At 36.1% G+C, this 22978-nt stretch overlaps 4 protein-coding genes across 5 annotated transcripts; 3 read left to right on the top strand and 1 right to left on the bottom strand.

The window, feature by feature from the left end:
- The first annotated feature begins 438 nt into the window (after positions 1–438).
- On the top strand, positions 439–3504 carry LOC143542088 (14-3-3 protein 9-like). 2 transcript variants are annotated; one of them, XM_077034760.1, is made up of 6 exons: positions 439–594; positions 1692–2001; positions 2072–2269; positions 2359–2504; positions 2580–2638; positions 3312–3504. In XM_077034760.1, exons 1-6 carry the CDS (start codon positions 525–527, stop codon positions 3312–3314), a joined length of 786 nt encoding a protein of 261 aa, XP_076890875.1. In that variant the 5' UTR covers positions 439–524; the 3' UTR covers positions 3315–3504. The 2 variants fall into 2 exon arrangements, with proteins under 2 accessions (XP_076890875.1, XP_076890871.1); XM_077034756.1 differs by having other exon boundaries at positions 2359–2507.
- A 1254-nt stretch (positions 3505–4758) lies between these two features.
- Positions 4759–8378, bottom strand: LOC143542077 (ketol-acid reductoisomerase, chloroplastic-like). The gene is made up of 9 exons (XM_077034746.1): positions 8086–8378; positions 7253–7345; positions 6699–6764; positions 6474–6614; positions 6161–6388; positions 5972–6089; positions 5762–5901; positions 5510–5677; positions 4759–5423 (listed from the first exon to the last, which is right to left on the bottom strand). Exons 1-9 carry the CDS (start codon positions 8353–8355, stop codon positions 4899–4901), a joined length of 1749 nt encoding a protein of 582 aa, XP_076890861.1. The 5' UTR covers positions 8356–8378; the 3' UTR covers positions 4759–4898.
- A 7211-nt stretch (positions 8379–15589) lies between these two features.
- Positions 15590–19083, top strand: LOC143539757 (protein NUCLEAR FUSION DEFECTIVE 6, mitochondrial-like). The gene is made up of 3 exons (XM_077032980.1): positions 15590–15771; positions 15856–15977; positions 18825–19083. Exons 1-3 carry the CDS (start codon positions 15644–15646, stop codon positions 18830–18832), a joined length of 258 nt encoding a protein of 85 aa, XP_076889095.1. The 5' UTR covers positions 15590–15643; the 3' UTR covers positions 18833–19083.
- A 1835-nt stretch (positions 19084–20918) lies between these two features.
- Positions 20919–22650, top strand: LOC143539746 (zinc finger CCCH domain-containing protein 2-like). Its single transcript, XM_077032976.1, has one exon. The coding sequence runs from the start codon at positions 21251–21253 to the stop codon at positions 22439–22441; it is 1191 nt and encodes a 396-aa protein (XP_076889091.1). The 5' UTR covers positions 20919–21250; the 3' UTR covers positions 22442–22650.
- The last annotated feature ends 328 nt before the right edge of the window (positions 22651–22978 follow it).

The following is a 22978-nucleotide window of genomic DNA, read 5'->3' as shown; positions in this document are numbered from 1 at the left end:
ATATTATCGGCTGCCACTTAACAGTCGTTGTGCCACTAAAAGAGCATAACTTAACGTATCACACAGTGAGTATGGGTGCAAACGAGTCGAGCTGATCACGAGCTAATTGAGATCGGCTCGTTAAAAAACTCAATCGAGCCGAGCTTCATCGAGCCCGAGCTCAAGCTTAAAAGTAAGCTCATTTAATGAACGAGTCCGAGCTTCACTTATCAAAGGATAAAAAATGTTACTTTTAAAGATAAAGGATAATAAGTAAAATTTGGTGCAAACATAAAGTACAATTTCGGTAATTCTGTATTAAAAATCAGAATAAAATGGTTTTCTCAATAAAAAAATCCCTCCAAATAGGTTTTCAAACAAGAAAGAAAATGAATTAATAATAATAATAATAATAATAATAAATTTATAAATATGGACATCACGACGTGACGAGTTGTTGTCTGTCTCTATTTCTATTTCTTTCACACTCTCAAATTCATCTTCATCTTCATCTTCATCTAATTCCAATTCACAGATCCATACTCATGGCTACTTCCGATCGTGAGATCTTCGTCTACACCGCTAAGCTCGCCGAGCAAGCTGAACGTTATGACGGTCGGTCAAAACTCAAAACACTTCACTACCGACCGTCTTTTGTTCGATTTAGCGTGAATAATACTATATAACATTTTGTGATTTATGTGTTTTACTTAATTTTAAATTAGTAGAGTTGAATTTATTAAGAAATTGATGATAAAAGCTTGATCTGGTTGTTAATACTTGCGTAATTGAGTTGATTAATTGAATAATTTATGTGTTTTGTGATACTTGATTGTCAAATGTCCATGGAGATAGAAATAAACAAGTTTAAAATCAATAGGTTGCTTTAGATCTCGGTTTGTGAGTTGTTTTTTCAAGCTCGGGTTTGGCTCTGCTTGACTCGTTTATTATTTATTAATTAATTTATTTACTTCATTAATTATTTTTATATATTTTGAGAAAAACCATAAACGAGCTTAAGCTTGGTTCGAGTTTTAGTAGCACCTTAAACGAGCCAAAATTCGGCTCGAGCTCAGCTGTTTAGCGTAAATTAAATACATAGAAGTACAAAAGATGTAAAACTTAAAATACACAAGGCTCGTTAAGGCTTGAGCTCGGGCTAACGAGCTTTATTAGAACAAGCTTTATCAGAGGCTCGGGCTCAGTTCGCATATTATTTATGATTAGTTTAGTTGTGTTTTCTTATTATTTTTTTAATATATATTTTGAGAAAAACGTTAAATAAGCCTAAGCTCAAGCTCAAGTAGTACGTTAATTGAGCCAAAGTTCGGCTCTAGCTCGGGCTCAGTTCGTATATTATTTATGATTAGTTTAGTTGTGTTTTCTTATTATTTTTTTAATATATATTTTGAGAAAAACGTTAAATAAGCCTAAGCTCGAGCTCAAGTAGTACGTTAATTGAGCCAAAGTTCGGCTCGAGCTCGGCTGTGAAGCGTAAAGTTCGGCTCGCTAAGGCTCAAGCCCGGGCTCGATAACTTAACGAACTTTAGTAGAGGCTTGGCCCAAGCTCAAAAAAGCTCGCTCATTTCGAGCTTTTTTCGATCCGAGCCCGAGTAGCTCGTTTGCACCTCTAGTTGCTTACAAGTTACAATATCCTGATCTAACTAATTACCAATTATGCTTGATTTGTGGTATTGAATCAATATTAACAGAGATGGTCGAAGCAATGAAGAAGGTTGCAAAGATAGGTGAGGAATTAACTGTGGAAGAGAGAAATTTGCTTTCGGTCGGGTACAAAAATGTGATCGGTGCTAGACGAGCTTCATGGAGAATACTGCAATCGATAGAGCAGAAAGAAGAAGCAAGAGGAAACGAGCAGAATGCAAAGCGGATTGACGAGTATCGACAGAAGGTTGAATCAGAGCTTGATACCATATGCAGTGATATCATGAATGTGATTGATGATTATCTCATTCCTTCGTGTGGTAGTTCTGGCGAATCCAATGTTTTCTATTACAAGATGTGAGTTTAAAAATTACATAACTTGATTTTGTAATATGTTTATTTTGATATTCGTTTTGTTTTTCTGCAGGAAAGGTGATTATTATAGATATATGGCGGAATTTAAGTCTGGAAATGATAAGAAAGAAGTTGCTGATCTCTCAATGAAAGCGTATCAGGCGGCTACAAGTACAGCAGAAGCTGAATTGGCGCCTACGCACCCGATTCGACTGGGACTCGCTTTAAATTTCTCGGTTTTCTATTATGAAATTATGAATTCGGCTGAAAGGTTTGCTTTCGTTTCAAGTTATATTATTTTTGCAGCAACATGGTTTTCGAATATTAGTTAACATAACATGTGATTATTGTTATTCTTAGGGCCTGTCATCTAGCTAAACAGGCTTTTGATGAAGCAATTTCGGAACTTGATACTTTGAATGAGGAGTCATATAAAGACAGTACACTGATTATGCAACTTCTAAGGGATAATCTCACCTTATGGACCTCTGACATTGCTGAAGAAGGAGGTAAGTGTTTGACTATTCGGTTATGTGATTTTGGTAACGTTGACTAATATGACTATATTTCTCATCTTGTAGATGATTCACTCAAGCAAGATGGAGCTGCTAAAACTGGTAATGAGATTGAGAATGCAGAGGTGTGTATTATATGTTTTTATAAATTCTTGATACTAAACTGAATATTAATCACCCTTGGTATTAGCATTAACTAGGGGTGTGCAAGAAACCGGAAAAACTGCTTGAAAACCGAAAAATCCAAACCAAAAAAACTGAACCGAAGCAAAAATTGACGGTTTTGTTTTATGATTTTGTAAAAACCGCACTAATGGTTCGTTTTGGTTTTGCATGTAATAAAAACTGAAAAAACCGAACCGAGTTTCTAAATTTTTGTTTTTTATATTTTATATCAAGGAATTTATAAGAATTTAATAAATATGTAACTTCAATATTTTTGCTCAAATGTATAATAGACTATTATTTATACCTAAATTCATTACTTTTTTGTATTAAAGCTCAAATGGCAAAAGCCGAAAAAACCGAAACCAAAACGAAAACGGAAAAACCGAAACCGAAAAAACCAAAACCGAATGGTTTCAAAAAACTCTAAAAACCGAAGTTTTGGTTTTCGCTTTGGTTTTAGCCAAAAACCGCACCGAACCGCACCTCGCACACCCTTATCATCAACATATCTTGATGTAAGTGTTTTGACTGTAAGTCAAAGTTCTATAGATTTGATTTAAAAAGTCAAACCAAGTTCTATATATTTGATTTAAAAAGTCAAACCAGTAATTTATTGATTCTTAATTTCAGTGAATGGGAGTGGTGCATAGAGAAGCTGCAGAGGAAATGGTTGGTGAGTACTTGTTATTGTGATTGAAATGTGTGTGATTTAGGTGGTTTATCTTTTCAATGACTGCTCACTTCCAACTTTTGTCAATTTTTGTGGTCAATGTTTTTGTTTTTCACTTAATTAATTATTATATGTTTATTGGGATTGTTCTGAAGAGTGTTTTTGACTCAAGTTTTAAAATTTATATCTGGTGGGAATGTTTAGAGGAAGCACATGATTTTTTTGTTACCACATGTCTGAGATTCAAACATCAGTTCAAGTTGAGTTTACTTTTCTACCCTCACGGTAAATATACGACTTGTGCAAGAAGCTTATGAAGTGACCTCAAAACTCATCCTTTGATTGACTTCAAGACATCACTCCGACCCACACCCACCGTCTGCATCGCAATGCTTAGCCCTGGCAATTTTGACCCAAGAGCTTGGATATAGCCTATAGGGTGTTGATATGGACTTTAAAAAGAAAGCAGCGGGTTGCTTTTGGTTAACATATATACTTTAAGGGGGTTAGAATGGGCATATCAATATTTTAATATAAATAATAATAAACGGTTCAGAATGCGCTAACTTCAAAGAAACACGGGTTAGAATGGGCTCATCTCCTATGGTTGCTATTGGTTTAAACTTACAAGGCTTAACATCAATCGCTCCTATTCTCCGGTCTCTCTGAGCTAACATCAATTTATCATTTGATTCTATACCATTAATTGATTTGTTCTCACCCATGCACACTTTGACCGGAACCAAAACAACCTTATAAGAAAAAGGTTGGCATGTTCTAACCTACATCCATTCTGGCTCGCACATGTACTGACCCAACATGGTGTATGACCTGTCCATTTGGCCAGGTCTACCAACATTGTTTAGAACCAAGCAATCCACTCATCATTAACCTAAAGTTTAGTACTTCAGTTAACTTTAAACTCATAATCTAACATTTCTTAATGTTTTGAAAAAATAAAAGACCATTACAACTTATTGAAGGTTATAATTTCTAATAATAATGTTGCAATAAAAAATGAAGTGGCTTTTCATGAAGATCAATGGGTGCAAATATGATCCACATATCACTTGTCAACAAAGAAGTGGACATATTTACATACTCCAAAGTCCAAACAAGTGACCAGATTCCAGCTATATTGTTCTTTGCCAATCTTATTAACAATTGCAACACAAAAAAAAATAACAATAGATTTGTGGGGTCCATACAAGACACGACACGACGCCGTACTCAATGTTGTCTTACTATCGTTAATGATAAGACAAGGACCACCTGGACACATAATATTAACACAAAAGATCTCGAGTTCGTGTTGTCTAAATTGATCATTAATTTGGCCAAACAACACACACCATGTGTTTCAGAAATTGCTACAACCATAAAAACCTTAATAAACTTCATACACAATAACCGCGAAACCTAATAACTTTCATTATTCAAAGTCGCCAAATCCGATTCCAAAATCCATAACAAACATTATGCATAACACCCTAGCAAAGCAAACATAAAACCATAACTTAATAATCTGATATGAACCACGACCGTGTCTAGTTACTAGATTGACGCAACTCGGGTCTAACAAAATCAGCATCAGCAGGCACCGAGATGTCAACTGTGGGCCTCAACTCTGCACAAACCTTGACCGCTTCATGCACCGGATCTTCAAAAAAGTTGCTAATAAGATCCTGGTTTAATGGAGCACCGTTGTCAACCGCAACCAAAGCCTGCTGAGTAAGAATGTAGTCAAACCGTGGGGCCCATTTCCTCGACCCCAACCTGGCGGTTGTTGAACAATTGTCCACCATAAACGACACACCACGAGCGTGCATAAATGGGTTCAACGAATCCACCGACTCGATCAAACTTTCGTTAATGATCTCGGAATAAGAATGTCCTTTCTTTCTCAACACCTCAATTTGAGCCATCATAAGTGCAACGTAAACACCGGCTGTGAACGGGTATAACGGGCCTAAATCACCCGCGGGCCGGGTAGCCCGGACCCGTTCACCTACTTTCCACATACGAGTCTGGTCAATCTTTCCCATCGGGAAGGCTGGCAAGCCCTCCTTTTCCTGTAAAGGGATCGAAAACATTCAATTCATTATCAATATTATGTTAATGAATTTAAAATAAAATGAAAACGAAAAAATAAACGCACGTAAAATCGACGACCGGCTAAAACAACACTTCTTATCTCACTGCCACTTTGCACATCCTCATAGCACTCATACAATATATCCATACATGGATAGAAAGACGCACTGTATGCAGTCAAGAATTCTTTTTTGCCTTCTTCGTCGAACGACTCGTATACAGCCTTCATGCCCTGATTTAATCGAAATTTTGAAAAGATTGTAAGAAAATGTAAAAAAAAACAATATAATTTAACTTAAAAATATTAATAATAAACCTGAGTCGATATTATCTTTGATATTATGCCGGTAATGCACTCAACGGTATTTTTGTAAGCCAATTCTTCGTTCATACCGTTTTCAGTATACCTTCTAAACAAAGACTCCACAATACCATGCACCGCACCAAGTAAAATACCTAAAATTTACCAATATAAATTAAAATTACGTCTTAACTAATATCTAAAATCAAATAAAAAGAGGCTTACCTCGCTCCCCGAATATATCACTCCTGTATTCCTGCTCAAGTGTAGTGGCAAATGTAAAAGGTGAACCGAGAGCAACCGACCATCCAAGAGCAACATCAGTGGCTCTTCCATCAACATCCTGTATCGACAAATATTATTATTTTTTAAATATGTTTTAAGACATATACATAATAAAAGAAAATAACCGACCTGATGAACAGCAAAACTAGCATTAATTCCGGCCCCGTTTATTTCTTTTCCTTGAACATACAACCGCCTAACAGACGGCCCCATTCCTTTGGGGCACACGGCAACCACACTAATATTCTTGGGGAAATCAAGACCGGCTGATTGCAGATGACCAAGAAGAAACCCGTGTGACAATCCGAGTATGCTGTTTGGTTTCATGTGTGAAAAAATTTTCTCATAATTATCAGCCTGCAACAACAATAACAATAATCAAATCACAGCTGCATGGAATATATGTCTATACAACAAAAAAAATTCACAAATATCAACTAACCTGAGCCGAATCGGAAATTAAAAGCAGAACCAAGTCACTCTCGGAAATAGTCTCGTAAATATCTCCAAGAGTTCCGGTTTCTTCCGAAAATCCAGCAGCCCGAGCCTCGTTAAACGAAGCTGAACCCTTTCGTAAGCCGATCTAATTCAATAACAGTCAACAATCAACATAATGTTTACCACTACAGTTAAAAAAATTCAAATCCAAATATATTCTCAAATTCACCTTCACTTTAATATCAGATTTAGCCTCTGCTAGCGAATCCCTGAGATTCTGAGCTTGAGCAGGACCCTGCAAAACAACTCCAATTGTAATCGTCACTATTTTTCATCGTTTTATGTCAAAAAGTGCATATGAAACCAAAAACAAAAACGAACTGAAACCAAAAACCAGAAAAAAAAAACAAACCGAAAAGGCCAAGCTGAAACAAAAGCTGACATTTTGGAATTATGTTTTCGTGAAAAAACGGTTTGGTTCTGCAAGTTATAATAACTAGAACAAATATATAGACTTTATTTTTTATTTTAAATAATTCATATATACATAACTCAAATAGTTTTACTCAAATGGATAATAATCAAATAGTTAAAAAAATAAGCCCAAATATCAAGCACAACTAGCGAAACCGAGAAAAGCGAACCCAAACAAAACTCAAAAAAAAAACCAAAGTTTTGGTTTTTGGTGGGGCTTTAACCCAAAACTGACTGAAATCGAACCCTGCACACACCTACTGAACATTAACAAAATGCTTAATTAATAAAATGGATAATATTACAAACCTGCGAACCCCAACCAATAACACCAATCTTCTTGATCCCCTTAAACGCATCCGGCAACAAATGGAACAAATCCCTTCCTCCTCTCACAATATACTACACAATATTATTAAAACAAATATATCAGATACAATCATATAAAAAAACAGAATATACAAAATATTTAATACAATCATACAAAACAGAATATACAAATATTATATACAATCAGTGATGTAAAAATCCCTATTAATCCCCAATTAATCTCTAGTCTCTACCCCCACCGACTTCTCGCCCATCTATCCCAATTTGTCCAAAATGCGTCAAAATTGAAAATTTTATACATAAAATTTGATAAAATTTGGAATACATAAATATTTGAAAATTTACATATAAATTCCAATCCGACTAATCCCTATTAATCTGATTAATCACTAGTCCCTACCCCACCGCCCGACTAGTGCGAAGTGGATACTGATACCGAACCTCTAAAAAATTGGATACCGAATACGATGTTCATATCTATTGGTACCGCAGTGTTGCAAAATTCTTGACTAGGCTCCGAGTAATCCCCGATTGAGCGCTCGTAGTTACCTCACCGATTTGTCACCGATTAATCCTCCTTTGTCCAAAATCGGTTAAAATTGAAACTTTTCTACATAATATTTGAATATATATGTATATTTGACAATTTACATATAAATTCCAATCCGATTAATCCCGACTAATCTTTATTAATCCGGATTAATCGCTAGTACCCACCCATCCGCCCGACTAGCGCTAACGATTTTCACAACACGGGTACTCGGTACCAAATGCTCATATATATACAAAATAATTACAAAAAAACAAAATACCTCATCATGACCAGCAAGGTTAATCTTTTCTTTCTTAAAAACCGACGTGTCGAAATCAAGCAACGTGGGTCGGTTTATAGCCGGTGCAGACACCATTGTAGCTCCGATAGCAGACCCACCAGATCTACCTGCTGCTTTGAGTGATTTCGACGTCGTCGTTTTAACTGGGAAAGCCGCCACGTTAAACCCAAGGGTTTTGGGGTTGATCTTTGATGAGGTGGTGGGTGCTACGGTGGAGAAGGTGGTGGTGGTTGTTGTTGTAGCCGCCATTGTTATGTGGAGAAACGGTAGTGATGGTAGTGTTTGTGTTGTGTCGGTAAACAAACCCTACTTATAAGCGAACAGGTGTAATGTGAGCCGCATGCTGCATATGGTTTTATTTTTAAGTTTTAAGGTGTGAGGAGTTGGTGGCCGTTCGATGTGGATATGAAATCGTCCACGACTCCATGGTAGCAAGTTTTGGATTTATGTTGTGCACTTGCTAAACAAAGTAATTTTTATGCGTCTTGACTTTGAAAATTTTACGTGTTAAGTAGTTTTGAAATGTGCACGTCTTAATCGATTTGGCGTTAGTTTGATACTCCCACACGTTTGTTTATTTTCACAATTCTATGTATGAAATTTGAAAGCTTTACTAAACACGTAATGAGCTTACATTTTAAGTACTGTAATGGATGGTTTGATTTGTCGTATCTGAGTTTTCTACTTGATATACTATGTATTATGTTAATTTAATGTAAATGTAATGTCCAATATAGTATATTTAAGTATATTATATAATTTAAAATTATTAAAAGTTAAGTATAATTATATGATATTTCACGTGGCGTTTAATCTATAATATAACAAACTCTACAACGAATTTTAAATTAATTAAATATAATGAATCACTGAATCGTATTAGGTATTGCACAAATAAAAAAAATTATTATTTTTAAAAACATCAATAAATTAGTTCATTTAAAAACATATTATCTCTACATACACCCTATAAAAAGTGTATAAATAATACATCCCTTCATTTAATGTCTTTTGAGGAGGTGTGGGTGTAGTCGTGCTTCCTTTATGCCATTCTCTCATGATGCAACGATTGTATTAGTTGTTCATATAATCAACGGCGTATTATGGTCTTACGAACTTCCGAGTGTCAACCTTATTTCATGAAAAAACTATAAACAACACACCATTCCTAGACCTTTTAAAACATTAACTTGAAGTTTCATCAAATTTGCATTATTATGTGGTGTGACAATCGCAAAACACCTTGTTTATGTGCTAATCCATCATTACATATTCATACTGAACATGTAAAAGTTAATTGATTCGTGACAAAGTTAGAAATATCGATTTTTTTGATGCAATTAGATTAGAAATGATTTTACTAAATCATCAACAACTTCTTGATTTCTATTTTTATGTTTGAAGCTTTACCTTGTTCCCCTTAGCTTTGAGGTGCATTAGAACACATCTATCTGTATATTTAGAAGTTATGGTCATCATACTTAAATAATACTTATTATCTCTCGTGGTTTAAATAAAGTAATTTCATAAGGCAGAGGGGTGTGGGGGGCTTTAATGGGGCTTTAATGAGGGCTCCAACCAATAATATTATGACGTGTGGCAGAGAGAGAAACTGAATAAGGGGGGTGTTGGAGCCCCCGTTAGAGCCCCTGGCCCTGGTGTGGAGGGGCTCCAGCAGGGGCTCCATCGAATTTTTTTTTTTATTTTTTTATAAATATATTCAAACAACGTATTATTAAAAAAACTCATAAATTATTAAAAAAACACACATTAATAAAAAAACACATTAATATCTAAAAATAAAATAAAAATTAAAGTACTAAAAAAACATTCTTCTTATTCTTCGGCTTGGTCTTCTTCGATCAACCTCTTTCGGATACGTTCCTTTTGCTTTTCCATTAGCATTTGATCGACCGGATTTAGGTTACTGAAGTCTCTAGTAAGAAAGTCCAAATCTCTCATTCGACTTTTTTCTTTTTTGTCATTAGAGACCACCTCCATGGTTTTGTTGAATTTATTGAGGGATTCAACAAGATTGGCGATGTTTACGGCTTCCCCCTCAGCCGGTTTTTTCCCCTTGGCGTCCCTTCCCAATGGCCGCCTCCTCGGCGGTGAAGACGTTTCCTCCTCCGCAATGTTTAGGTCGAATCCAACGCGGCAATCCGACCCGGTTGAAGTGCTATACGCTCCAGACGAACTAGTTTTAGTCCGTTTCGGCCCAACTTCCGCATCAACGTCCGGCGCCACCAGCTCAACCCACTTGGAACACCTTTTCAACCTCTCCCACAACTTTAAATCGTCTCACGTCTTCACCATCCCATACCTCCGCAAACACTCCTGCTTCCGCTCTTCGACCGTGAAATTGTAAACCGCCAAATCATCACTGCCACTTGGTCTCATACGACCGCTGTTCATGTTGAAAAGATTAGTAAACAAGCCGACAAATTTTCTGATTTCGGACCACCGACCCGAAATCATATCGGCGTTCCGCTCTGTACTCCCAACGAGCATGTAGAACGTCTCCCTAACATTTGTCCAAAAAATCTTGCTCTTTTGGTAGTCGGCTGCAAAATCTGAATCAAGGTACCAATTTCCAGCCATTTTTTTTAAAAAAAGTTGAGAAGATGAATTGATTTTGGGTGAATGTTTGAAGTTGTGGTATAAAAATGGGATGAAATGGGGTATTATATAGGAAATTTTTTTTTTTTTAATTTAATAAGAGCCCAACGGCTCTTTTTCTAAAATTCAACAAGCTCCTCTCTCTCTTCTCCCGCTAACAGGCTCACGCCTGCATGTTTTTTCGCGCTAGCGCCCCGGTTAGCGCCCCGGTGGTGTGGTGTTAGCGCCTGGGGGCGCGAGCGGAAAGGCTCTAGCGCCCCCGTTGAAGCCCCACACCCCTCAGCCTAATAAGTTATATTCCAAGATTATTTTTGTGTTATTGTAATCTCTTTTATTTATTCAATAAAAATTATTGTTTTCGATTTTTTTTTATTTTTTGGAATTGAAGGTTTACAGCTCACTCACACCAACCTTTCATAGGACAAAAGATCAACTAGTCTAATCGACTCGTTAATGACATCTTTAAGTTGTAACATGTTGACTTCTATTTTGGATGGTAGCCACAAACATGAGTCTATTTTCCACGCTGTGAATAAATATATTACACATATAAAAATATATTGTTGGGGCCAATATTCGGTCTGCATTTCTTTTGTTTCATGCTAAATAAAATATTAATGATAGCGTTAGGTTAGGGTTGGGTTGGGTTGGGTTGGGTTGGGTTAAACAACTTTATAATTGTCGATATTAATTCTTTTAGTGTTTTTTAATTGTCCATGTCAGTTATCAATCATCTATAAAGCTAGTAAGATAAAGAGTAAAAAAAATACCCCATTTGTTTCTTCTTAAAAAACATATTATTGTATTTTCTATAAGTGTATTTATAGTTACGTAAAAGGTCATGTTACCGGTGCCTCACTTTTGTCGTTGGATTTACTCATAAACGCAGTTTCAAATATCAAAGTTAATTAAAAACTTCGCGGAATAATATAAAAATCAACCATTCGTTACAAATATCCATAATTTGTCTTTTAAACATAACATAAAATATAACATTCAAAACATCATGACAATCTTCAGATGTCAGCCTCTTCAATCCTGCCATGTGTCCATCTCAAACCAGCTGTCTCAATCTGTTAACCTGCGTGCATACTAAAAGTCAGTTACGCTGAGTGAGTTCTAGTTAATCACATAACTTACTTTACATACACATATACGTGCCCGAAGGTACGCATTACATACATAATCTGTACTTCATTCGTCCATACACATTTATAGCTAACCTTACGTTATAAAGGGCATTTCACCATACATACCTCGGATATTATTAGGGTCCGGTAGAGGTGCACAAATCGGTTTTTTAAAAAAAACCGGTTCGGTTAATAACCGGACCGGTTTTTCTTGGCCTGGAAAAAAACCGGTTTTTAAATAACCGGACCGGTTTATTAACCGGTTTTTTTGGTGCAAAACTCGGACCGGTCTAACCGGTTAGGACCGGTTTAGAAACCGGTTAGAACCGGTTAATAACCGGTTTTTTTAATTAACCGGTTTTTTTTTAAATAACCGGTTAATAACCGGTTTTAAAATTAACCGGTTTTTTCCATAACTGGTTCAGTGACCGGTTTTTTCTCTAGAACTTGTAACCGATATACGAACCGGCGGTTACTAAACCGGTCAAACCGGTTTTTAAATAACCGGTTTTTGTAAAAACCGGTTTTCGGTTTAAACCGTTGAACCGGTTCACGAACCGGTTTTTTTGCCCATCTCTAGGGTCCGGTACCCTCCATCCTCGGATATTATTAGGGTCCGGTCACCCTTTCTTCCATACCTTCATACCATACCTTTCTATATACATAATTGTAAGTTTCATACATACATATATCATTCATTCTTCATATACAACAATTTTATCATCAAACATTTACCTGGAAGTACATGCAATATCCGAAGATCGTTCATGTACCGACAAACAGTCAATCATACCTTTCACATAAAACACATACAGCATACACTTATCACTTAGGACAAGTGTATTAACTAATCACATCGAGAATGCACATAGCCCCGAAAACATAACAAGAAATGGGGCTAGAAACTCACCTGAAGTCGGTTACATTCATCGTTAACAATTATTCCTTTCTTGAGCTGAGCGCGACTAACTGTATAACAATTACGCGTATCAATTAATTATCACTACCCATATTGCTTTTCTAGTGTAATTATAACTCTCAACGAACGGGGGTCCGGTGGCAGCGCCCCTGGCAACGGGGTTCTATGGGCGGCAGCCCCTAGCGGGGTCCAAGGGGCAGAGCCCCTGGCTGGGGTTAAGCTGCCAGATCAACTTGAAAAAATTTTATCTTCATTAACTATTTTAACACATTTTCCATTAGGTTTTTCATAATATTATTTTATTGCTAACTCGATAATCCTTTTAAGGCATCTTTCATTAATTAATAAAGTCCAGGGGCTATTTTGTAATTAAATCATTCTTTTTTAGTCCATGGACCATTTTTGCCATTCTTGTAAACTTAGTTCGTTATCCAGTTATCTGATTCGTTATTCAGTTCTTTAACGAATTAGAATTCTATGACGAATGGAGTTCTGATTCGTTATATCATAATGAATCACCACTTATGGACCATCTTAACGAATTAAACTTTATAGCGAAATGGTCTTTCATATCGAACTGGCAATCATGGCGAATTGCTCAACCAGTTCGTTATTCTTACTTAACGAACTAGCCTAATGAACGAGGGTTCTTCCGTAACGAACCACATAACGAATTGAAGCTCATTCTTTATTCTCACATAACGAATTAGGGTTAGGTTTCTCTGACATCCTTAAATACCCACGCCGCCTTTCCGGCGCCGCCGTGCCAGAAAACCGGGCGGTGGCCGGAAAAACGCGGTTTACCCCATTTTACACCGTTTTTTACCGTTTTTCGTCCCGTTCGATCCAGATCTGAGCTAGGGTGAGCCCTAAGCTCATTCTATCCGGATCTCATGACTTTAACGGTTTAAGGTGCCGGCTCGTCGTTTCGTGACTAGATCTAGCGGGTTTGGGTTTATACAATATCATACTATCATTACCTCGGGTCGGTGCTCGATTTCCTTCTTTGTTTCGGCTAAGGTAAGGAGAGAACTAGAGAGAGAACTTAAGTGTGTGTTTTGGATTATGTATGGAATATGAGAAATGAATGATTAAATGGTGATTATGGTTTATATATTTAAGGGTCATGGGCTTAAGCCCAGGGTCTTTTCTTTTTACCCAAGTCCATAACTCACATCCATTCAACCAACACAAGCCCAACTCATATTTCATTTATTTAAACCGATAACGACCCACTATAAAATAGACGAAATTTATTTTATTATTAAAACCAAAAGTAGGATGTTACATTACGATATAATTTATATATGTGTATGTATACCCAATAAATTTCATCTTAATATCCTTTGTTTGTTTTGTTTTCATCTTATATATTATGTAAAACATGACAAACATGTACTTAACCAATTGTAACCCTGATGGTTAGGAGTCGGTTATACATTTTTGAACTCCAACTGATTATAACCCAGTTTATCGAAACCAGTTATTTTTAACAGGTTAATAATAAGTCACTAACGTTAACATTTGTTTTTAAACATATTGACCATTTTCTAACAACAACATAGCCTATAGCCAAGTTAGTTAACAAGAAATAAATAAAGAATACATTTATTGGGCCTTAAATACAAAGCCCAGTTAGTTAACAACACACGGGCTCAATTCAATTTCCATACAAAAGTTAGAGGTGCATAAATCGGGTTTTTTCTAATACCCGAGTACGGGTATGGAACCGGTTTCGGGTATGATCGGGTATTGAGAGAAATCGGGTAGGGTTCGGGTAGTGTAATGAGGAGAAAAACTCAACCCTATGTACCCGGGCAGAGGGTATGATCGGGTTCGGGTATAACCGGGTATGTGTCCAAGTGCGACCGGGTATTAATACCCGGTTTTGAATTTGGAATTTTTTTATACATTTTTTAATTTGTTTAAAATTTATAAAAATAATTAAACTATATTACAAAAACCATAAATCCACTTAATTACAAATTATTTACTTAGTAATATGCATTTTACAAAAACTTAAACATAAAAGTTGTAAAGTAAATATAAAAAGATACTATAAAAACTCATGTATTATTCCGGGTATTAGAAAATTGATATCGGGTATGGGTATAGGGTATGATCAGGTTCGGGCATTGACCTCAAAATACATACCCTATCCATACCATATGGGTAGGGTCGGTTCCGGTTTCGGGTATAGAATACCCGGGTATAAAAAAACCGGTTCCGGGTAGTTTTTCGGGTCCGGTTCCGGGTATGGGTTTTTTGTGCACCTCTACAAAAGGGTTTTAGTAGTGGTGAAAAAAAATGAACCCGGAATCGGGTGAAAAAAAAACAAATCTGGTTACTACCCAACCTGTTACTTGATCCTACCAGTAAATTATGGATAGAGTATGCATTTCAGTAACAAAACCCGTACCGAAACCGAACCTGATTTGTACCTGTTAATAATTAAAAACTGAACCGGTTTCATACACGGAACCGGGTTTTTCCAGTACCCGAGACAAGGTTTTTTAAATACCCGATCTATATCCGAAATTAACTAAAAATGCAAAAAAAGAAAAAAAAACCTAAAAGTGCAGCCCTTAAAAAGCCCAATCTGTACAAGGAAAAAAAACCCGATTTTATGGTTTTTTCAATACCCAAAAATTGGGTATTCAAATACTCAGTTTTATACCTGACTAGAATTCAGTTCATAAGTATGGTAATACTCGTACCCGAACCTAACCCGTGTATTACTAATATCTGGTCGATCAATCATGCCTAACCCGATTTTATGCCCGGAACCGGGTATTAGAAAACCGCAATTTGTGCACCTCAAGGTTTAAGTTTTAGTCCACAATAATCCGGTAACCAACTAACCATCAAGATGTCAGCCGTTAGGTTATTTACACGATCAACTTCCGTTCGTAACGCCGCTGCTAAAATCTCCTCCGGCGTCAAGACCACCGTTCCTCGGTTGCCAGCCACTAAGCCTCTGTCTCATCGCATCTTCAGGTATGTTAATAACCACACTACCACACACGTATACATGACATTTTGATAAACTATTTTTTAATTAATTGATGGCTGAGTTTGCAGCTGTCCGGTTGAATTGAGCGTCTGTTTGGAAACGGTTCAACCGTTTCGTACGGTTACTGAACCGGGTTTGATGCCTTCGGTTCTTGTTCTATCTCGAAGCAGTTATTGTTGGATCCCTGAAGGTTAGTGAAATCTCACTGTTTCTGATTCTATTTTTGCTATGGGCGTGCACGGTTCGGTTTGGGTCGGTTTTGCGCTAAAACATAACAAAAAACTGAAACTTTGTATTTAAAATTTTTGAAAATTGTTCGGTTTTGTCATTTGAGCTTAAAAATTTGGGCCGAAAATAATGAATTTGGGTCTAACTCATTTTGATAATTAATAAATACTTGATTATTAATTTATTATATATTTGGGCTGAAATACATGAGATACATATTTATTAATTTCATATGGATTACTTTAAATAAAAAATAAAAATTTAAAATTCGGTTAGTTCTTGGTTTTTTATTACATGCAAAACCGAAACGATAGTTCAGATTTTACCAAAACGTACAATCAAACCGTCTGTCCTTTTTTGTTGGTTTCAGTTTTTTCGGTTTCATGCACAACGATAAACGTGTTTCTAGTGTTGCAAAAAGTAAAGAAACAACGTTAAAAAATGAAAAAAATGTAGTTTGTTTTTTTTCGAATTCATTGACTACCTTTTCTTATGAACACAGATAAATCATTTCCCATCATTGACCTTTTTTATAAGTTTGGTGAATATTCACTAGAAAGCTTAATGTATCAAAGAAGCTGATTCAGCTTATATAAATAGCAGAAGTAGTGGTGTTGCTGTTAGAGACTAGGAAGTTTCGAGTTGTATGAAACAATGATGAAAAAGAGAGATTATTCACATATTGACATAGGGTTTCACGAGACACTACATCACTTTCTGATTGTAAAAAGTTGTAGGCTTTTGTGTGATTATGTCAGTAGCACAACGTAAGCGGACATATGCAACAATACTAGGTTTCTACTTAGCTTTCTCATTTTTAAGTGTGGAAACATAATAAGGGCGTCAAATGGTTTTATGTGGTGATACTGATATGTAGGTGTGTTCCATGAAGGAGTGACTAGCAAGTACATGATAAGGTCCAGTAGGCGGTAGGGAATCTTGTGATTAGATGTATAGTAAGAGCATAATGTTCTTAATACACGGTGAATAAATAAGACTGGAAAATGCCTATTTTAAGTTTCAAGGGGATGCTTATGGTTTCTTTCAACTACAAAGTTTACAATTTGTTTTACGTACTTTACTCTTTTTGGAAAAAAAGTGAATATGCCCTCTCTTTTCTTCTCTAAGTCTAGTTCAAGAGCATTATCTGATTGAATGGTTTTGAGTTCGGTGTTAGGTTGAGTTTTAAGTGTAGATGTAGTTGATTTAGTTAGATAAAGAGCAACTTTTTCTGGCGAAACGTGTCAAAGATTGCTCTGCTGAAGTCGTTTAATTTGGTGAGAATATACATGTCCATTATATGTACACATGTCGTAATCTCCTTATATGAGTGTGATCCAACTCAATCATGTGTTTAGTGTGTAAGTTGTTGTATGGTTGCCTATGTTGTCTTGCTTTTGGACATACACCACTAGGTACAAATTCATAGTTGTCAAAGGTTTTATATTTTTTCGTAGTTGTCAAAGGTGTCCCAAGCGCATGACTAGGCGCCCAGGCAAGGTGAGGTCTATGCTATCAATAGCGGTGCTATAGCGGTTATCGGTCCGGCGGTAAAATAGTGGTCGAAATATCGGTCCAAATAGCGGTTCCGATATTTGCGGCGCTATTTACTGCTATTTCGCCGATATTTGGCCACCGATATATCGGAAATAGCGGTGAGATTATCAGTTTAATATTTTTGACCCAATTGTTACTTTTTTTGGCCCAAACTGTAAGCCCATAGCCCAATTTCATTATGATTATTATTGAACGATCAGCTTATTGCCCTAAAAATACCTCAATCACTGCTGATGCTCAACTCCGATACCCGTTTCTTCAGCCGCTGCTGATGCTTATATATCTATGGCTTTCAATTAAGTGATTAAATCCTGTCTTAAATTAAAAATATTGTTACTTTGTGTTTTGAACTATTGACTTTTATGATTTTGGTATTAAGACTTAAGTATTATTATTAGATAACTTCTGGTGTTTTATATAATATATATATATATACCGCTATCCCACCGCTATCCCACCGCAATAACCGATATCTCAGATACCGGTCATTGACCGATATCCGCTATTTTTTGGCATTAACTGCATAGGGTGAGGTGCCCAAAAAACGCCTTGTGCAGACAAAGGCGTTCTACCGACGATTCAACAACTTTCTTACCAATTTTCTGGCATCTTTTTTTGCCGATTCCAAAACTTTTGGTCAAAATCCTGGCCTGTAAAGGTCTAATGTGAAAATACTTGGAGAGAACTGTATGTATATTGTTTTTTGACTAGGTCTGGCATGTCCGCTTTTTTATAAAAGTTTCGAATAATTTTTCGGTTTTTACTTTAAAACATTGATGGTGTTTTTATTAGTTTAGTTAATTTAGAATACTTTGGAAAAAAGTTTGTTACTTGTTAATATTTTGGTTTGATGTTGTAGAATGTCTTCACTTGTTAGAATCAATTGTTGAGCCAACACTCTTAAACTAAAAAGAAATTCGCTTTTCGAAAAAACGAAAAACGAGCATGTTTAGTCAAGCAACCGAGAGAGTGTCAACGTAGTAATACAGTCGAAGTATGGTTTTTTTTTTAAATTTCAGAAATACTGGTAGCTACATTTAACACTTGAGACAAACTTTGAACCCGAAAGTATTGTGTCCAAAAAGCAAAATGTTTGAATTCTTATCGTTATAAATATATGCACACATTTAACAGTGATATAGCGTTTTTATCTTAAGACTGATGGATTCATGGTTGCTTCAAAGGCTGTTGAACTTCTATCTGGTGTTTTGACTTTGTTTATGTTATAATCTGCTACTTTGGCTTGTTACAGGTTCATGATAATGTCATCGGTTCTTGTTACTTGCCAAAGAATCAACATTCTTGAAATGTGAGCTGTTTCGCTTTTTTTGAAGATATAGGACCGTCGAAGTTAATGGTGTTTGACCTGACTGGTATTTCTAAACCAAGTAGTTATAGGTTCAAAAGTGATAATTGACGTTGGTACTTGTTTCTTTATGTTCTTATCATTTTTTGGTGTACCTATATATATTATATTTATCATGACATGCCAATGGATCTTCTTGTCATAATATTGAACTACTTCAATGTGGTAGTACCTTTTGTGTAATGATAGCCAATTGTTGCATACATTTCTAGTTATATAATTTTAAGATTTTATTTGAAGTAAATATTAGATGTTTAGCTGCAATAATTGTGAACATAGGTTACAAAACATACAACGTATATTCTAAAAGGAAACTACTAAAACTCTTAAATAATATAAACATAAACATAACTATAAGGAAATGAAACTAAATAAAAGAACAAAACTCTTAAATAATATAAACATAAACATAACTATAAGGAAATGAAACTAAATAAAAGAACATGAACTGCATGTGTAAATAAAAAAATACATTGAAATGCGAAGGAGACAAATTCACAACCCAGAAATTAAATAAAAAAGTGAACCAAGATATCGAATTTAATTAAATTAATATACAGACCAAGTAACACGAGAAAATAATAAGTTACTGTATTGCATCTTATACAGTTTAAATCAATATATATATATATATATATATATTTGTTATGTCGTTTATGCCTTTTGTCCTTACAGTATATAGACGATCGTAAATCCATAATTACAAAGGTTGGTGGTCCTTCTATCTTGACCGTTTTATTTAAGGCAAAAGACAATTTTGGTTTTGAAGTTAACACATACGCTTTTAACCTTTTTAAAAGAGCATTCAAAGGAGCAAAGCTACTCAAATAAATATATATATATATATATATTTTTAAAATAACCACATGTATAATATAAAATAACAGTGCCCTGCTTGCGGTGCGCGCATATAATGTATATATGTGTGAACCCTCGGGTGGGCAAAAGTAAAATTGCACTAATTTTGACGTTATTTTACTAATTTTGTGAAAATAACGTTAAAAGTGATGGAAGGTTAATCAGGCATCATGTGATGGCGTTGATAGCCGAAAGACAAGGGTACATGCACCAATCAGCCGGCGTCCCGATGATTGAGTGCTATGTGCCTTATATAATATGTCCAAGGCTTGATGCAAAACTACTATCGAGCCGGGGGTCTCACCGGAAGCAGCCTCTCTATCCCCATGGGGTAGAGGTAAGGCTGTCTACATCTTACCATCCTCAGACCCTACCATAGCTTTGCTATTGGTGGGATATACTGAGTACGATGATGATGATGATAATATAAAATAACACACTTTTGTGTCCTTTTACGTAAATCGTAACATATAAGTCCCGATCGATAAACAAACACAAACCAGACGATTAACTCTCGTTTATATTAATCGAAAAATATAACTCGAAAAGCTAATTACAATCTATCAAACCCTAACACGTGTTGACTCTTGATGAACCCTAACTCGGTTGCATTTTACATTCTAATGTTTAACCATAACTCGGTTTATATAGGCTAACCTAACTCGCTAGTCGAGACATTACCTATTTTAATTACAATACAATTAAGAAACATAACCAAGTATGACCGACTTGTCATCATTAGTACCTTAAGTTCACCAATTTGTCCAAATTACATCCAACAACTTACATCTTCAATTACAACTAGTCGAAGACCCTGCACATCATGACATCTCAAACTTGATTCGGAAAGAAACTCTAACGACTCCACCGATTACGATGGTTTACTTAAATCGACCAATGTATTAGATATAAATATTTAATCTATAAATTGAATTATTTAGTTATCTTTACTATAACAAAAGATGATGTAACAAGTTCTCTTTATGACTATAACATTGTACAAAGTTTTATTATTCTATCATATACCATTGTAGTGTATGCATATACATATACTACAAAAATTACCTTACTTCGATAACCAAAGATAAGATAGGTGTGGGCCGGGCCTTGTACCTTTGTTGGATTATATGTAAGGGGGAAGTATACAACACTCAACTCAACACCACGTTGCCTCCATCACAAGACATGACGACAATAACAACAAAACCAAACAAAAATATTAAAAAACCGAAACAGATCGCATAATTGCATGCAACACACACTCTCTATCTAGCCGCCACATGTCTCTTTGCATGCATCCTCTTTACACCACGCACACAAAATATTAATCCTCGTCATCCTATTCTTCAATTCTCTCACCCTATTTAACTTACCAAACATATTCATATTCTTTATATCACAAACCATAATATTATTAATAGATAAACAGCTATTCAACAAAATCAAAAGCAATCATGGCTAATAGTTGTCTTGAACAACAACAACATCACCATAACCATAAGCTTCATTCCCCTCATCAACTCTACATCAACAAGAAATCACTTAGGGATATTGATATCCCGCCGCGGAAGCTTTTAAGCAGACGCGCATCTGCTTCTTCCGCGGCCTCTGGTGACTCGTTCATGGACAGTTACATGTATCAGAACGAGTCACCACGAGTGTTACCGGAAGAAACTTTGTTTAAGAAGTTTCTTCCGTATAACGACGCGGATGACGAAGAGGATGATCCGTACGCTGCGGATCATTTTCGTATGTATGAATTTAAGGTTCGGAAGTGTACGAGGAGTCGGTCACATGATTGGACCGACTGCCCGTTCGCTCACCCCGGCGAGAAGGCTCGCCGGAGGTGTCCGAGACGGTATAACTATTTAGGGACCGTGTGTGCGGATTTTCGGCGTGGGAATTGTAGCCGTGGCGATTTGTGTGAGTTTGCTCATGGGGTTTTTGAGTGCTGGCTTCATCCTTCCCGTTATCGCACTGAAGCGTGCAAGGACGGGAAGAATTGTCAAAGAAAGATATGTTTCTTTGCTCATACTCAGCGTCAGCTCCGTGTGGTCCCAACTGAGTACCACACGGAGCTGACTGGGAAGAAGCATCCTTATTCTAATAATAATAGTAAGGATGCTTCTTCTCAATGTGCGCACTGTCGGTGCCATTTGGATGTGCATCACACCATTTCGCCTACTTCCACTCTGAATAATATCGATCTCGATGGACTGTTGCCTCCTGTGTCTCCGCCTTACTCGCCTGCTCAATCCGGGGCCGGGTTTTCGCCGATTTCGAGGTTTGCGGATAGGTTGAGTAGAGGTGATTCTTTGTGTATGTCTCATTTAGGAAACAATAGTTCTATGCATGATCAACTTATTATTAATCAGTCAATAGATGAACTAATGAGGTCCATGGAGGCTATGGCAATGGAAGATAATATTAATATGAACATGAATATGAACATGAACATGAACTCTCCTTGGATGGATGCTTGCTTCAATGGTGGTGGTGGTGTTGGCGGTAATGATCAACATATACCGTTTGATGTAATGAACGGTGCAGATTGGGCCTCGTCGACGAGGCCGAATCTGTATGTTGATCAGGGTTCTTCTGTGAATGGTCCGGATCTTGGATGGGTGAATGATCTGCTTACATAAGTGATGGATTATAATGTAAATGATGATGATGAAGAAGAAGATGGAAGTGGATTGATTAAAGAGTGATTGTTGTTGTATGATTATGAATATTATGTGTATTTTTATTTTTATGCGATTTAACATTTTGATTATGTGAAATTGTGGCTAGTGTAATAGTTTTTCAAGTGCTGGTTTCGAAGGCTTGTTGTAAACGTTGACGTTGGTGTATGAAAATGGATAATAAGATTTCATATTTAAGTTTATGTATTATCTTGGCATTTTATGGATGGTATAATAATCTCTTTCAAGTTTCCCCATCTTGCCATATTTTGTTGAATTTCTAAATAATAGTAAGTATATATTTTTAGTATATATGAATGAATTTTTAATATCAAGTGTAGTTTGTGGGACAAATAAAAATAAATAATCAGAAAGGGTTTAAATTTATTTTAAAATTGACTATTTATCAACGGAAGTCGTCCCCCCTAAAACAGTATGTATACATGCTTACGAGTAATATAATATGTGTTGCAATATCGTGCTATGTTTTCAAAGCAT

Source organism: Bidens hawaiensis, unplaced genomic scaffold (genome assembly GCF_021521415.1).
Source record: "Bidens hawaiensis isolate Kalapana, Puna unplaced genomic scaffold, B.hawaiensis_p1.1 tig00000820_1, whole genome shotgun sequence".
In the NCBI taxonomy this organism is placed as follows: domain Eukaryota; kingdom Viridiplantae; phylum Streptophyta; class Magnoliopsida; order Asterales; family Asteraceae; genus Bidens; species Bidens hawaiensis.
The sequence above is the reverse complement of the archived record's forward strand: the minus strand, read 5'-3'. Positions and strand labels throughout refer to the sequence as shown.